Source organism: Mugil cephalus, chromosome 9, assembly GCF_022458985.1.
Source record: "Mugil cephalus isolate CIBA_MC_2020 chromosome 9, CIBA_Mcephalus_1.1, whole genome shotgun sequence".
NCBI lineage: Eukaryota > Metazoa > Chordata > Actinopteri > Mugiliformes > Mugilidae > Mugil > Mugil cephalus.
In genome coordinates, this window is record NC_061778.1 from 11,166,472 (window position 1) to 11,183,151 (window position 16,680).

Sequence of the window (16,680 nt, forward strand, 5' to 3'; positions counted from 1 at the left end):
GCTCATGCCGAAGTGCGAAATATTTCAGTTCATCAAGTGACCACTTGAGGCTGGATCCAAAAGGTAGCAAATCCCCATTGACTTTCATGTTAAAAAGCCCTAATTTACAGTGATATTAAACCGATATAAAACCTGGTGCAAAAAAGTTTCTGGTCTCAATACTTTACTTCACTATTCATGACAATTGTACAGGGGGTTTATTTTTTTTCCGTTTAAAATTCTGCATAATAAAGGGCGTTCCTGCTTTGAGTGACAGGTGGTAGCCTACGCTAACAGGCAGCAGAGAGTCGGGTGGTCAGGTCTCATTGGCCAGTCTGCTTTAGCCCCGCCCCAACACAACCCTCTTGTTCAAATGTGGAGTATCCTGGTATGGGTGGAGTTAAGCAAATCCAAAATGGCGATTGCAGGGTCCACCCACTTTGGACTTCATTCTTGAGGTTCAGAATCCAATGAGTGACATCACAGTGGGTTTGTCCATAGTATATGGAGTCAATGGTAAAATCATAATCCTTACAACAGACAGGAATCAAAATGTGCAGTGTGGTCATTAGGTGTAACCGCATCATTTGTTTGAGCAAGATTTACTAACATGTATTTGTCTTTTTTGCTTTTCTTGGTGCTTGGTGCTTTTGTTTAATCTAACAATATAAAACTAAACAGTGAGTCTCCTAGTCTCCACAAAGACTAAATTTACTTTCGCCGAAGTTGAAAACAAGCAGGAACATGGACATGGCTCCGTCTACCTGCATGGTTCTCCTCTTGGTGAGGGTTATTACGAAGTTCTTCCACTCCCAGTGCTGCTCCACCACATGGGCAAAGATGACATGTCCGTTGCCACACGCTCCGGCCAGCTGGGTGCCGTCTGCAGACCAGGCTAAGCTGAACACGCTGCCTGTGTTGGGTTTCTCCAAGGCATAGGACCACTGGAGGGAGGGGGTGAAAGAAAGACATGGAAGAGAGAGAGAGAGAACAATATTGTTAATGGCAACGGATATGTATCTGCAAGATTAAATAAGTTGTGGGGCAGTACACAAAGCAGAGACAATTAGAAGTTTAGAGAAAAAAAAAAGGGAGAAGGTCAAGAGCTCTTTATGTATACGTGCGTGTGCGCACACGCAAACTCCGCTAGAAAGACAGGGGCCCAGTCATTCATTGAGTTGTGATGAACTGTGAGACAGTGAAGGAGAGCCTGGGCCTGCCAAGTCCAGCACTTGCGCTCATAAACATGCACTCTGCTATCCTCATCTATTACATACATTGGGGGGGACGGGGAGGGTTTATATATGTTCCCTAAAACCGAAGCCAAAAGATAATTAGCTGGACTGCTCCCTACCAATGAGAAAACGTTTAAAAAGGCCGAGCTTAAGAAGGATGCGGAGAAAGACGGAGAGCTGCTGTGCTGCGTCAGCTTGCACTGACTCTGACAGGCAGTTATGGCGAAAGACACAGAACAAAAAGAGGCAGCCCTTTACAATCTTTAAGACAAGGCTACCCTTCTCATTTCTCATCTCCTAAGCTTACCCTCAGGTTTATTTTTTTTTCTATTTATTTTATTTTTTGCTCTATTACCAGTGTCTTTTCCTTCTTTCGATATGTTTTCGGTGCCCCTGAAGTAGTCACAAAAAAGGTCAAGGCCATTACGATACCACATGGTTTCTCGGGTAGACACTAAGTGGATCCCCCATACGTTATAAATTGGTTTCGTTTGAACCGGAGCTAGTTTAATTACATAATAGGCCCTTTTGCTACCGGAGTCAACCTGCCTGGCATTCACTCTTACCTTGAGCACAAGCGGCTGTCTGAGCTGAGCTGGGATAGCCGTTTCTCAGCTGTGATCTCACACACAAGCGCATGCATTCACGCTGCAAACTGCTTATGAAGGGAGAAAAGGTGCTAATGTTAACCTAGCCCTGCCTGCTCGCCTGTGATGGAGAGACAAGTGTGGTGCAGCGGGCCAAGTGCTGCGGTGAACCTTGGAGCAAAGGCCTCAGTGTGCTCCCTGCCTCATACGCATGCAGCTGTGGGATCTGAGGTGTATGCTTATTTCCTCTTCGTTGCTTCTGAGGGGGCTAGAGGTAACAGTCGGCCGGCTGCAGGTTACAGGCACACTGCTTTGATCCCCCCCCGCCCCTTCACTCCTGGTCCTCCTGTCTGTCTCATACATACACTACTCAGCTGGTTTTGGTCAGCACCCTCCCAGTAATTAATGTCATATCAGGACCCAAAATAGCTGTGGGAAGAAAAAAAAAAACTTTCCCTTGAGGACAAGGGATAGTTTGTTCAACGGATTTCTATTTTACCCCTCCCCCCACCTCCCATCTTCCTTTTGATTTCTGCAGCTTCAAACTTCCCTAAATATAAATTACTTCAGTTTATGCAGTTTTTTTTTTTCTCTTTTTCTATTCCTAACCCCGAGTGGAGCTGTGTTGCGTGAGCTCCATGCCAAGAATCCTGGGGCAGCATTTACAATAACGAGAGAGCTCATTTATTCTTCTACTAACATCTTGAGATGGCCCGCTCTGTGTTAAAGCACCCCAGGGGGCAGAGAGAGGGGAGGGATGGAAGAGGGATGGATAGATGGAGGGTCAGAGATTCAGCTGAATGTATACACCAGACTGTAATGAAGCAGGACATATGATATCAGCCTGAGGAGCACTGCTGGATCTATGCTTACCTAATGCTTTTAACACATTGAGCCATTTGACTCTTTCTAGAGCCAGTCGGTCCGCCAGCAAGCGAGAATGTGTGTGCGTGTGGAAATGGGAGTTGTCTTCGTATGTACGACACTTGAGCGGATTCGGGTGCATGCAGCAAAAGTTTAAATGCAGTTAGTATTGGAGTATAAGAGTGAAGGAAAATAAGGTAACGAAACTTCGGCAAAATCTTATGTGTTTTTAAAGCGGAGAAATTAAATGTGAGTTCACATTCCCTCTAGTGAGTGCCCTGGGTCTGTTTTTATGCTGTGTCTACATGTGTGTAAAAGAGGTGAAAATCCTCAGGCTTGTTAGGGTTGTCAGCTGGCGTCTGACTATGGGACACGGGGGGGATTCCTATTGCTCTCCTGAGATGGATGGGCCGGGCCAGGTATACGCAAAAACCTTTTCCAGAGCAGCGTTCAGACACGAGTTCTCTGCAACGCTCTCTCCTTCGCCCTGCATTTCTTTCATCTATTCCCTCTCTCCCTTACAGGTGAAGAGCTCCGATATCGTGATAACTGGCTGCCTGAAAGGTTAGAAGAACAACTGCATCCCAATGTTCTTCACTGAAAAAGACTGAAAATGAGAATTTACGACCAAATGACTTTGGTTTTGCCCCGACTAATGCAGAAACAACAAGACAGAGAACAACCTCAAAGTTGTAGTTGTAGTTGGTAAACTAGAGTTACCGCCTCACGGTTACAGTAAAGCTGACTTTTTAGCTTGTAGACAGAAAATATCACCATAACACCACTTCATCATTATACCGTATTTATTCATGTGAAATGTTGTCATAAGTAGTATATGAGTTCTTGAGTTATGGTAACAAAGACCGTGTACACCAAGTTATAAATGAATGTTTCTGTCAGACTTTGTCTCGATGCGTGTATGGCAACGGATATGTATCTGCAAGATTAAGTCCACAAGAACAGGATGTGTCTGAACAACCCAAAAACACGTCTCTGGCAAAGGTGTAACAGCAAAAGGTGTAGGACAGGCACCGTCCTCTGTGATAACTGGCTGCCTACGAAGTTAGAAGAACAACTACATCACAGCGCTCTTCACTAAAAGGGACCGAAGAAGAATTTACGACAAAATGACTTTGGACTTGTCCCCCACTAAGGCAGAAATTACAAAACAGAGAACAACCTCAAACAGTTCCTCTTCTGCAACTAACAACATGTCTTTGGTTGCGGCTGTCCCTCGTAAAAAGGCATAACAACAAAACAAACAACAAAAGGTATGGGACACGAACAATTTAGGTACTTCATCCGGTCTCCTCAGGTTTCTGAACCTAAGAATTTATAATATATAATTTTGTTTCAGTGCAGCCAAACTCAATTTGAAAGTCCACTTGCTATTTTAATAGTAAAAATGAATCAATCATCAGCAGAGTAAACAGCATAAATTAGCAGTAAAGGCAAATTGAGGTCAACCAAAATTCGACTTGAGATTTCTGCTGCTTTGGTATCTGAGCAGACGTATCTCATCATTTCTAGAAATACATTTTTTTTTTCCCCCTTTCACACTACAAAGTCAGACTGCTGTTTTCAGATTTTAAAAAAAACACACATAGCGCTGATAATAAAGAGGGGGTGGGGAGAGAACTGACTATTACAAGAAGAGGAGCGATGGAGGAGACAGAGAATGGGGAGAGCAGCAGGGGGAGGTGAATCAGCCAGTGGCAGCAGATTTGGCAACTGATTTTATTGCAGCCCAAAGGGGTGTAACTCTACTGGATACTTGAGAATCCTACTGGACCAGGCTGGAAGGAGATTTAAGATTAGTGCATAGAGATATTATATAGCAAAAAAGAAAAGGCAAGCGGACATGCGCGAGGAGCGCGCATGAAGGCTGAAATGAAGATTTAGGGGTGGGATGTGGAAGCCGAGTCTCAGCAATTATGTAGCTGCAGTTCACTCTGGTCACTGAAAGTTGTGCAGCCATAATGGACAGCTTTGTGGTCAGGGAGAAGGTGGCAGACATGACGTGTGGCTCTTAGTTGAGGAGAGAGGGTGAGACCCTTGAAGCTCATAATGAGCTTTCATAAACAGACCTAACATACATAGAAGCGATGTATGGCTGCGCGCGTAAGTCACACTGCGACGCAGACGAAAACGCACGCCTACATGTGTCAAAGCGCTGTGTATTTAAATGACTCAGAAGCATGGCAGAACACCCAGACTAGCAGTCTAACAGTTGCGACGATCGCTTTGAGCACCAAGCATAACACCCACGTTTGCATCCTGTGTGTGCTGACATGTATGTATTTACGGGACTTGGGCACACATTTGCCATACGTACGTGACAGAAACTATGCATAACATAATGTTAAAATAACTGTTGAGGAAGGTGAAGTACCATGCGCAATAATTGCTAAAGCAGCCCTATTATCGACCAACTTTTTTTTTTTTTTGCAAATGCAGACCTAAGTGATGATCCACAGGCCCTGGCTTCGAGCGCACAAACTACCACACGTCCACAAAGACCTATTGACAGTTGTGCAGACGACGACACATTTGCACGCGCACAAATGCAAGCACATAAACACTCAAATAAAAACCACAACCGACGTATTGACGCACAGCCTCTTTAAGGAGTGTGTGCGCTCTCCTCCTCCCTTCTTCCTCCTCCTTCTCCTCAGTCTCTCTGCGTTTCTCGACATATGTTTACCATTAAGACTGGCAGGTGTTGTGGGCCTGCCCCTTCTCTCTATTGTTGCCCTGTAGCTGCCAGCGCGGGGACGACGCTGTGTGAAAAAAGAAAAAGGTCTAGGGCAAAGGTGTTGTTTAAGAACCCCCAACATTATAAGTCAAACTTGTTACTAAAGGCGCCCTCGACCTCTTGCTCTATATGTGCTTTCCTCTGAAAGGGTAGAAAAGGCTCACTCTGCCGTGTTATTTATTTCTCAGCTGTTTTGCCAACAGTGACAACGTTTCGTGGCAGAAAGCAAGTACGAAAAAAGTAAAAATATAAATGTTAAAGGGCTGTTGATGTTTGTTAAATACGTCTAATTGCAACAGCTGCCAAAGTAAGCTATGTATTTAGACGTGTGGCTGATAGATGGGGATTATGCAGCAGGAGTGGCTTGAAAAGACTGACATACTGATGACTTTACTGAAAACTATTATGATTTATTATAACGGAAATGAAGCAGCCCATAGCCAGTATATTCACTCCTCCTTTTACATCCAAATTTGAATAGCTACAGTGCTTGAGGATTTACTATAGATCATTTGTTGAAAATAGCTTCACCGCTTCGAGTCACCCTTCTTTAAATTGGCTTCGGAGAAAAGTCAAGATTTGCCTGGTGCCTGAAACAATGAACAAGTAAAAGCTATCTTGAAAACAAAGTACTGGAAAAAAAGGTGAAGCACACAGGCTCAGAAGGGAGGAAGAGGGAAAATATAAGAAATGAAGACAAAGGAGAAAAAGAAAGTGTATCTGTGCCATTGATTTACCCGTAAGCTCTCTCTCTCTCTCTCTCTCTCTCTCTCTCTCCGCACTACCTGAAACAGTTCTCATGGTCGGGGCTGAGGGGAGTGTGGGGGGGGAGTGGGCGGGGGTGGAGCTGAGTCCAGGGAAAGGGTTAATGACACATGTCTGGACTAATAGCTCCCAGTGGAGCTATCTGCTGATTCAGCCCCATTTCTTCACAAGCATTAAATATGTCTGCCCTGACCGCTCTCTGCTCCCCCCAGCACTAATGCTAGTCAACAACATGCTAATCAGAAGAAGGGGGGTGGGGGGGCATGAGATTTCCAGACTTCCTTTGCTTTTCTAGCCTTTCATCTTGGACACTCCTGACACACTGAAGCAAGCCTCCAGGAAAAACTTCGAACTTCCATTAGTGTTAATAGGTCAATCCGAGTCCATGACCACTCTCAAAGTCTGTATTATATGCAGCTACAACACTGTTTGCCTTCTACTAAATACTGGCAGGGATCTGTGGCATCATCAAGTTGTTACACCATGTAACATGTTGTTCCGCAGCATTACAATATACACAAACTATGTTGTGATGTCTGCCACTCCAATCTCTTGTGCGAGAGCAAGGCTGTTTCATCTTTCGAAGACATGGAAACATGACAGTGATAATGTTCGCTTTAAATGATCAAAGATCCAATTATAGCTACTGGGAAAGATCCATCAACAGAAGAGAACAAATGAATTGACACAAGGCTGTGTTTTCACTGTGAATAAGCATTTCTTTCTAAGTGGGCCTTGGATAAAACGCTGCATAAAGCTGATCAAGTTTTCACTGTACTTAAGATTACAGACAAAATGTTGAAATTATATTTCTTTTTAAAACGATTTAGCCCTACTTTTGGCTACATTTACTGTTTAGCTGTATACGACTTTTTAAAGACGAAATGAAAAGTGGTACGTATAATGGATTTATCTGATTACTACATATTACATACTTGTGTCCTATTCGTACACAGGTGAAAGGAGGGCTGCTTTCTCTGTTAGTTTAACACTGTGCTAGTGAGCTAGTGGGAGCCGACCTAGTCCAGGGTTAACAGTCTTACATAAATCAGAACAGATGGCAGACTCTCTGCAAAGCCAGCTGGCTTGAGTTTGCCTGTGTGTCTATGTGCAGGACAGGACCTGGCAGTGCAGGTACAGAGAGTAACTCCCTGCACATAATAAACACAACATGTCTTAGTGTAATGGACACTAGACATATACAGGCAAGTATTGAGCCATAAACAGACAGTGGGTGTGCATGTACGAAAATGATGAGACAAATTCAAGAAAAAAAAAAAAAAAGTTTAAAATCAATTCTGAAAACGTGCTCGAGAGGGAAACTAAGACAAAGTATTGTGCTTTGAGGAAAGGAGGAGGTCGTTTTGGATGAGGGCTCATCAATCTCTCAGCAGATTAGGAGACCTTGTAAATGTCAGTTTGCAGTGACCCCTCCATGGGGGATGGGGTTGACTACTAGGATAAAGACAAGCTGGTCGTGGCTGAGACCAGGCTTCTAAGATGGACTAAACAATCCAAGTAATCACAACTTTTCTAAATGTGAAGGCAACCATCTACGTACTTACATTGACATTGTCTTACTCTGTATTTCATTTTATCAGAGTTAAGTATTTTTTTGTGGAAGTAATCAACAGTGGTACCAAATTTATGTTCTATGCACACATACATACATAAGTCTATAAGTAGTACCAGATACAAATCAAACCCATATGCATATACACAACAAATGGAACGTGCAATGTGACTGAACCAAACCCTTGGTTATAATTCTGCAATGCATCTATGCGGCGCCAACGCAAGCTTTCAGACTTATGCACCGGTGTCGCCCAATGGAGCTTGAGATTGGGTTTAAGGCCAACGTTGGACATTTACTGAAATCACTGTGACGAACAAAGGAGAGACGGTGTCTACGGACACGGTGTGTAGGAGGTAGAGGAAGGGTGAATTTTCGAAGGAAACGCATTTTGGACTAGCTTGTCGGGGGAGGTGCATGTCAGGTTACAGAACAAATCTGTCTTAAATCTTTCAACTTTGACAAGCTACATCAGACGGGTCTATAAAGAAATGAGCGTGTTGCTAAATGACACCACATTTAATCATTATCACCGCCGTTTGTGAAAGATCTGGTTTTGCATGAGGTGCATATAAAAATAAAACCAGTCCTTCACTGCAGCACACTTGCGAAATATAATGTTACTTTTCTCTTCTGTGCTTTTGTGCGACTGTGTGACTATATAATCTATTATGGATAACACATAACTCCTGATTCTTTGTGATATTGTGATATTGTAATAAACACATTGTACACTTCTGAATGTTAAAGTACCCAAAACACATCAGGTGCATTCGCCAGCATTTACTGTACAACGCCTTGCCCATTAACCAGTAACTCTGCAACAACACTGCATAGCCCGATTCTAAACGCGGGCTAAAGTGAGGAGCTCTACAAATCTCTCTAGTGAAATACCCACTTGGTTCGGCTAAAGAGATCCAGAGGTTGAGCCTGAGACGAGCACAGAGTGGCATAAGTTGGAGCTTTGGCAGTGCAAAGGGAAATGGAGAGAGGTGGGGAGGGAGGGATGGGTGAGTGAGTGAGTGAGTGAGTGAGGGGGGAGCAAGACAAACTAGAAGATAGCGAGAGAGAGAGAGAGAGAGAGAAAGAGAGAGAGTGTAATGATCTACACATGGTTTCATGCTGGAGCCTCAACATAGTAACCATAGACACATGCTGGGGCCTCCTGGGACTCATCAGCAGGACACAGCTGTGAGCTGGACAGCAGAATTCTATTAGCACCAACTATGCACATATGCACTTGCAAGCACATGCATGCACACAGACGTGCGCGCACACACAGATAATTTGGATATTTAAATGCATTTTGGCATCCTACTGCACCACCTGATGGTAGGTCAAGAATATGCTGGTTTACTCGGTTCAATTTAAGGCCTGCACGAGTGGAAAGGGTTTGAGAAATGCGTCCAATGAGGCGAGACAGCTTTCTATGGGACCCCTATGAAAACAAAAGTGTTTATTTTGTGAGACGTGGCTGCCTCCAAAACGCATATCGGGTTTGTACCTGTTGATAACAGCTGATCGGAGTCACGTTTACACCGCGGTGCCTTTGCATATGATATAAATACTAAAAATGATAATTTAACAGCATAAACAAAAACAACAGCGATACAAACACATTAAACTGCGTACGGATGCGTGTGCGGTGGCAAGAACACGGAGACAAGTATATTATAACAAATGAAAGAGTCACTCAATAAATTAGTCAGTGTCGAAGCATAGCACCGTTCTGATCCATGGTGAAAGCAGCAGAAAGGGGGAGGAACCCTGGGGTGCAGCCAACATTAAACCCTTTCAAATCATCCTCTTTTGGACCTTGGTCCATTGCCTCCAGCCCAGCCCTAGTCCTCAGTAACGGCCCTTAATGAACTCTGCGTTGGCAGTAAAGCTCGAAGGGATACCCCAGTTCCACACATGCTCAGCTTTTCCTTGTTTATGTGCATAACCAAAGTCCTTTATTTGCTCCCTGCCTTCGTCACCAAGTATCAACCCTCGCTCCTCGTGCCGTTTTATCCCTCTTTTCCTCTCTTTCTCCTTCTTTTTCTCTGCGAGTGTGACATGTTTGTCTAGCTAGTGGAGGTAGTGATTTAGTGCTGCTAAGAATGATGACTCTGCCAGAGGGGCTGGCAGGGCACTGTCATACTCTAACCATGGGAGGAGGGAGGGGTGGAGGGGTTGAAAGCAAAGAAGAAAAAAGAGAGGGAGCCGAGAGAAAAGTGAGAGAGAAAGTGAGGGAAAGAGAAACCACCATCTTTTATGGAGACCAATTCTCCAAGCCTCACTGCCTAGGCCAACTTTAAAGGATATATTGGACAGTTCCACACTACCCCACCCCCCACCCCGCCGACTGCTCTTTTTTCTCAGCTCTTTTTCATGCTCCCCTCCTTTTTGGTTTCCAACAAGGCAAGCCTTTAGCCGAACTCTAGAGAGGTGTAAAAGTAATACCATGTCAACAAGTGCCTTTTACTCTAACCCACTTTACGCACACACAGGCACCAGCGCACACAAGCTCGCACTAAAAGAATTGGGGTCAATCATCTGCGAGATGGACCTTACTATACGCTGTTCCACAGCATGTGCCAGAATGAGTTCAGCAACACAGAAAACCAAAGCCTGTTCGGCACAAAGGCCCTAGAAAACAAAGGAAAAACCATTATCCTCGCATTCTGTTAGGGAAACTAATGAGCTTCTTGGGATACCAGATTAAGTCTGCATGTAAGTATTCAGAAGCTATTCACACTCTCTGAACTAAGCTGCATCAGGTCTGGAAACTTCATCAGCCTGTGCTAAAATGACTCAGTAAAATTATTCCCATGAAAACAGGGATAAATGTTAGAGGAAGAGAGCTGTGGGGGCCAAGACAAACCCCAGTTACTCTTTTCAGATCTTGTGCTTTCTGCTTCGCAGTGTACGGAGGGAGCGTTCTGTTCTGTTCTGTTCTTACTACAGCGGGAGAACAGAAAGGAAGAGTGCAGAGAGCGAGGCAAGAAATAGCATGCAAAAGCACAGATTTGGAAGAGGAGGGAGGGGTAAAGCAAGAGGGGAGAGAGAGAGAGAGAGAGAGGGAGGGAGGGAGGGAGAGAGAGAGAGAGAAGTAGCCCTACCCAGTTGCCTGGGGAGAAAACTGCTCTGCTGCTGACTCAGGACTCTCTTTGTTTGACAATGCTCCCTCGCTCTTGCTCTCTCTCTCTCTCTCTCTCGCTCTCTCTCTCTCTCTCAAAGTTACTCGTCTTTTTTCAAACACTCAGTCACCATCTTTTCTAATGTGCACATGCTCGTTCTTTTCCAGGCCTTTGCCAATACTTTCGGTTTGACTTCTCCCTCGGCTGTTTTTCTACTCTCATCCGCTACGTGCGTCCGTCTCTTTTCCTTCTGCTGCCTAAAACCCCGAACTGTACTAACAGCCGACCCCTTCTCGTGTGATGAAAACAGATAAAGTCTAATGAATTGTGAGTGGTTTCTTTTGCTTTTTCACGCTCCACTAACGGCAGTTCGCTATCAGGACCAGAACCCCGGGCCGTTTCATTGTTTTCCAGCAGCGGCAATTTCCAGATGTTGGCTGGACAGTGGTTGGTAGCAAACTGCCAGCACGGGCTCAGGTACTATATGCTCCCCAGTGATAAAGGGGAAAACTGTTAGAGGCACTAACTGATAAGATTGTCACAACGCATGAGAGTCAACAGCTAAGAAGGGAATAAAGACAGCAATGAGAGCAGCAGACTAACAACCAGTCAAGAGCAATACACTTTCTGGGAGAAAATAAAGGTTGGCAGCTATAAGGTTGGCAGACGAAGATCCTATAGAGAATGTGGATGCAGTTAAACAAGGAATGGATCGGACAGAAACGGAGAGAGACAAGAGCGATGGTGATTCCAGTTAAACATGGACCCGTTCCAAAAGTGGTAATGCTGAGCAAGGCCCTAAGGGGAACCCTGGACTTACCCAAAAAAAAAAAAAAAAAAAGGGAGGTAAAGAGGGCCTTGGGGAAAACACAAGCGAAAGGGAGTCAAGAGGGGGAGCAGTGATAAGCACAAGATACTCCGACAAATCCAAAAGGAGGAGGGGAGGCAGGAGCAGCAAAATGAAGAAAGATAGGGAGGGATTTACACGGATCCTCCGAATGGGAGATGTCCATCCCTAAAAAGCAAAACATGCTTGTATCTCACAGACAAAGAGGCAATTAGAAGGAAAATTATGCTCCCACATAAGTTCCTTAGACGAGTGTACTGGCACAAAGTGGACGGATAAAAGAAGAATCAGTTCCTTCTAAAGACAGTGGTGTGCTAGCAGAAAATCCCAGCTAGAGATAATAAATCATGTCATGATTGATTACCATTTGGCCAGTGTATGAAATAACAGGCAGAGTCCACAAGTAGATACCAGTGGTTTAACACTTTCACTGTACATACCCTACTCTGGAAAATAACACTACCATTATGAGCTATAACTCTGACACATTATTTATGGCTACTCACAACCCAACAGTTTGTGAGGGGGTGAAAGCTGTTATCACATCGTGGAAGAAAAACTGCAAACATGTACTAGAAGGCAACATTTGTGTTATTACATACAACAAGGATAACTGTAAGAAATGGTGCTCGGCCCTCAGCTAACATTAAAACCATCTGAGCCTAACTAGGTTGCCTGTTGTTAAGTATAATCTACAAATAAGGGAGAGGAAAGGACATGGGTGGAAAAAAGGGCGGAACAGAGGATGTGTGCACTGGATTGTTAGTAGGAGCTTGACGGTGTCCTACAGTAAGCTCATTCAGCTTATTTTCATTTAGACATTAGTTGAAATAGAGCAGAAAAGCATCTGCAGCGTTTACTGCGGCGAACATCTACAGTCATGTTCAGACGGACAGTAACCTTCTCGCTTCTACACCGCTTACGCATCCAACTTGTGGACTTGAATCTGTTCTATACGGAAAGCAGAATTCTCTCTTCATTCACCAGTAACTAAAACCGGACGGCAATCAAAAATCATTTGCCATCCCAAGCCCTGAAAAAAGTTTCTATATTGATTTGTGCACAATGAGCAGCAAAGTCCGCACAATCAGACAAACAAAAACCAAGCAGCTATTACAATTATGTGTGTGAGCAGGGGTGTACAGTGCAGGGAGAAAAAAACAAGTGTACAGAGGAGAAGAAGGGGGAGAAGGGGCGGAGAGAGAGAAGCGAGAGGGTGCTTGCCTGGCACAATGAGTCCTACTTGTTAGCCAGTGACAGTGTCAGGGATCGTGACAGGGTCCAGACGCTAGACACCAGCTGCAGTGCCTCGTAAATAGACTGCTGTCTCGCAGGCACATTTGCACGGCAATGGTTGCACACACACAGACACACACAGGCATGTGGGCACATGCATATACTATGGCAGGCACACAGACAGACACTGACTTATTGTGTCTCCCAAATCTTGTAAAAGGGACAGTGAACCTCTTTGTGTCTTGCGCGCTGTTAAACCTGCTGTAAAAAGAAAAAGCACTCTACACACAAGGACTCCAAGCTCAACAAAACTGTGCATGAAATAATTAAATATGGATTAATAACTCAGTTATGTGTTTAATTTATGCTCCGTGGAAACACGAGACAAGGCAAACTTTGTGATCTGTCCGTAAGTCACAACAAAACAAGTATATCTTAGCGCTTTTGCCTCGATGCAAACTTGTGTATACGTTCACCCACTCCACACGGTGATAATGGGGGCGGGTAACACACCAGATTTGCCCTGGAGCATGGGGGAGAAAAAGCAAAAGAGCAGGAGAGAGTTTAAGACGAGAGGAGAGCAGAGCTGGACGGGAGGTGAAGGGGTTAAATGCGCAGGACTGATCCTGCTGAGCCAGCAGCAATACGTTAAAGTGCAAGGTTTCATTGTAGCAGATACAGAATGAAACTCCTTCCCATTAGACACGCTAGTAACTGAAAAGACTCTTCACACTGCTTAACCCTTACTGCACCGCAAACAAACCGCCGCGACAACAAAGGTGAAGCACTTGTAATTTGTTAATGGTCTCGGTGTTTGTTTGCAAATCCACACGCACAACGACGCTGGAGTAATTACGCCGCGTTGCGCATAAGCATGCGAAGCGAGTTTTCCCTAACGTGATGCACGAAAGGAACGCGTGTCTGAATTCAAACACAGAAAGCGACTCAGATGGAGTGACCTTTGAGGGGGATTTTCTTTTTCTAAACTCTTTTTCTTTCTCTCCGTTTTCTCCCCCCCCCCCCACTCCTCTTCTTGAGCAAGCCTCCCACACCACGCTACAGTACACACTGTCTCTGAGGGGCTTAGGGAGGAGAAGGCGAGCATACCCTTCCTCCAGTCAGAGCAGGGCAGAACCATAATCATCGTAATTATCATCATCATCACACTGCCTTAACCAAGACACGCCACAGCAAAGCAAGTGGTGCAATGATGAAACAATGGAACAAACCAACCACGTAAACAAACCCATAATGGGAGAACGTAAGGTGACTCGGGTCATAACAAAAAAATAGAGGAGCAAGTTGTACACAATTCTGAGTTGTGCTCTTAATTGTACTTAAGATAGTTTGTATTTACCAAAGAAAAAGGTGGATATAAACTGTCAATCTTTCCCAAAACTACTAAAGGCAGAGGTTCAGAAGAAGAATAAGTTATAATATATTATATTAATATACACCTCAAAAGTGCGTACTAACAAACACCTTACCCACAGGAGAAGACATGTGTGTTGGCTCAGACCTCTCTCCAGCCCATTTGTTTTAGTGCTCCAGAAAAAAAAAAAAAAAAAGAGAGACATTTGATCCTAATTAAATCAAAATGGAGCATGAAATGCCTGGTGATCAGGACACAAATACCCAGCCCTGGTTGTTTGTTTTGATTACAGCAACCTGATGCAGCGATGCACTGACATCTCCACGTAAACTCAAAGGAGCCCCGAATGCCCCATGAGGGAACTAGTAATACTGTTCCCAGCCAAACGTTCAGCAATAATAAAACAACAATTACCATTCATCATTCTCTCATTTCCCCTCTCATTACTGCAGTTACCATCAGCACCAGGTAACAAGAACATGTGGCATGCAGCCTAATGTGATTTACAGAGATGAATGATGTATAGAGAGCACGAGGCCTGTAATGAGCTACACAATATGAACCATACTGCGCTGGAAAAGATGACAGTGTGTCATAGATACAGTATGTTTCGGGGTAAAGGACTTGGCTACGAAGCTTGAATGTCATGCTAGCAGATGAGTATAAACTACAGAAAATACACAAAACAGTAGCTTACAATGTGTGGAAAGTACAAACCCCCAACGCGCTACAGTTGTACGATTTATGCCAAGGTTGTCAGCGACATATGCTTAGAACTGAAGTACATTTTACATAAGAAAGCAGATGTTAGCAATACACTGCTAAAAAAGTTAGTTTGAAAAGGTTAACCTTACTATATGCTAAAAAAAAAGTGGACAATATTAGGAAAGGGTTTGTCAAAATGCATGCAACACCAGATTTTGTGCAGGATTGTGCACATTCGCGTGACGCTGAAAGCTCAGCACTTCAAAAGGTAGAACTTGAACACACTTGCAAAGGTTATAGCCCACGGGCGGCTGACATATATACGTTCTATGCACGTGTGACAGGAAATGACTCTAACCTACCAGCAGGTGGCAGTAGTCTGCATTCTCAATTCAAAAGGGGAGACTGCAAGAGCCGCGATTAGCTGGTGGGCTAGGATGCTAGGAAGAGCAACAAACTGCAGTACAGAGCTACGTCGTGCTCTCTTGACACATGCTGATCAGCTGATCTACTGTGAATTCCTTCCAGATGACCACGTCATGAAAACATTGGTGTACTTGTATGTTGAGATTACACAAAGATTTAAAACAAGAAGTGAGTCATGCTGAGAGAGACATGCTGTATCCACAGAAAGGGGGCCTGACTATTGGTGACGGTGCCAGAAAATTATGGCCACAGATGCTCACCGATGGCCCGACCCCTGCCAACCATCTGCCTGAGCCCTTGAAGTCGACATATTTGTTATTTATTAAAGATTACAGTTGCAATGACATCACCCTTGCCAACTGACAAACAGGACTTTAACTAGACAGCAGTTTTGGTCCCTTCAATCAGAACATTTGAAAGAACTGACTGAGAACAATTTATTGCACAGTTATTACAAGAGCATTAGGGTGTGTACTTGCCCTAGGCAATACCTGGATTATCTTATTATCAGCTGATGAGGTACCCATCCTATTTGCATTTGCACTTTTATTTAAATAAAAGATTTTGTATACGGAAATCATCAATCAATCAAATGAATTAATTAAGTACGAGAAGTGGCAGGTAATTACATCAAAATAGTTTTATTTTCCAGCCGGTTCAATGCTCTTAAGTACTCTTTCGATTTCCCCTCCTGCTATTTATTATTCTTCCCCCTTCTGCAACAGTAATGTTTGGCAAGAATCACTAATTTGCTTCTACGCTAATCACGAACATCCCATTGATTAAAATCACATTATATTGGGGATCGCTTAACTGTTTTGCTTAAGAGCGGAACTGACTTACTCCGGTCTTGTCGCAGAGCCGCAGGGTGTTGAAGGAGCCCACAGCAAACACCTCCCCATCTGGAGCCCAGGACAAAGAGGTGACCGGGTAGTCGTGAGATGACGAAGAGTGAAGCAGACGGCCGAAGCTGTCCCAAACCTGTTGAGGGAGAGCGCGTTTAAAGAACAACTCAACAACCCCTGAGACATCGACAAGTGCGCTCAAGAAAACGCTAACCTTATATTTACAGTCTTCTCCACCTGACAGGATGAGGTCATTGACTGAATTCCAGTCCACCTTCAGGACGACTCCATCATGAGCCTTCCACTAGAGAGAGACGTTTACTTTACACATTTATACATTAAGTTTTTCCACTTATTTATTCTTTTTAT

At 44.1% G+C, this 16,680-nt stretch overlaps 1 protein-coding gene across 2 annotated transcripts in view; it reads right to left on the reverse strand.

Moving 5' to 3' along the window:
• ift80 (intraflagellar transport 80 homolog (Chlamydomonas)) overlaps positions 1–16,680 on the reverse strand; it is a 32,409-nt gene that overhangs the window by 9,399 nt on the left and 6,330 nt on the right. For both annotated transcript variants that reach the window (XM_047593793.1, XM_047593792.1), the window contains exons 7-9: positions 16,526–16,615; positions 16,310–16,447; positions 744–923 (exon numbers count right to left, since the gene is read on the reverse strand). In XM_047593793.1, coding sequence (XP_047449749.1) covers positions 744–923; positions 16,310–16,447; positions 16,526–16,615 — 408 coding nt within the window. The remainder of the gene's footprint in view (positions 1–743; positions 924–16,309; positions 16,448–16,525; positions 16,616–16,680) is intronic.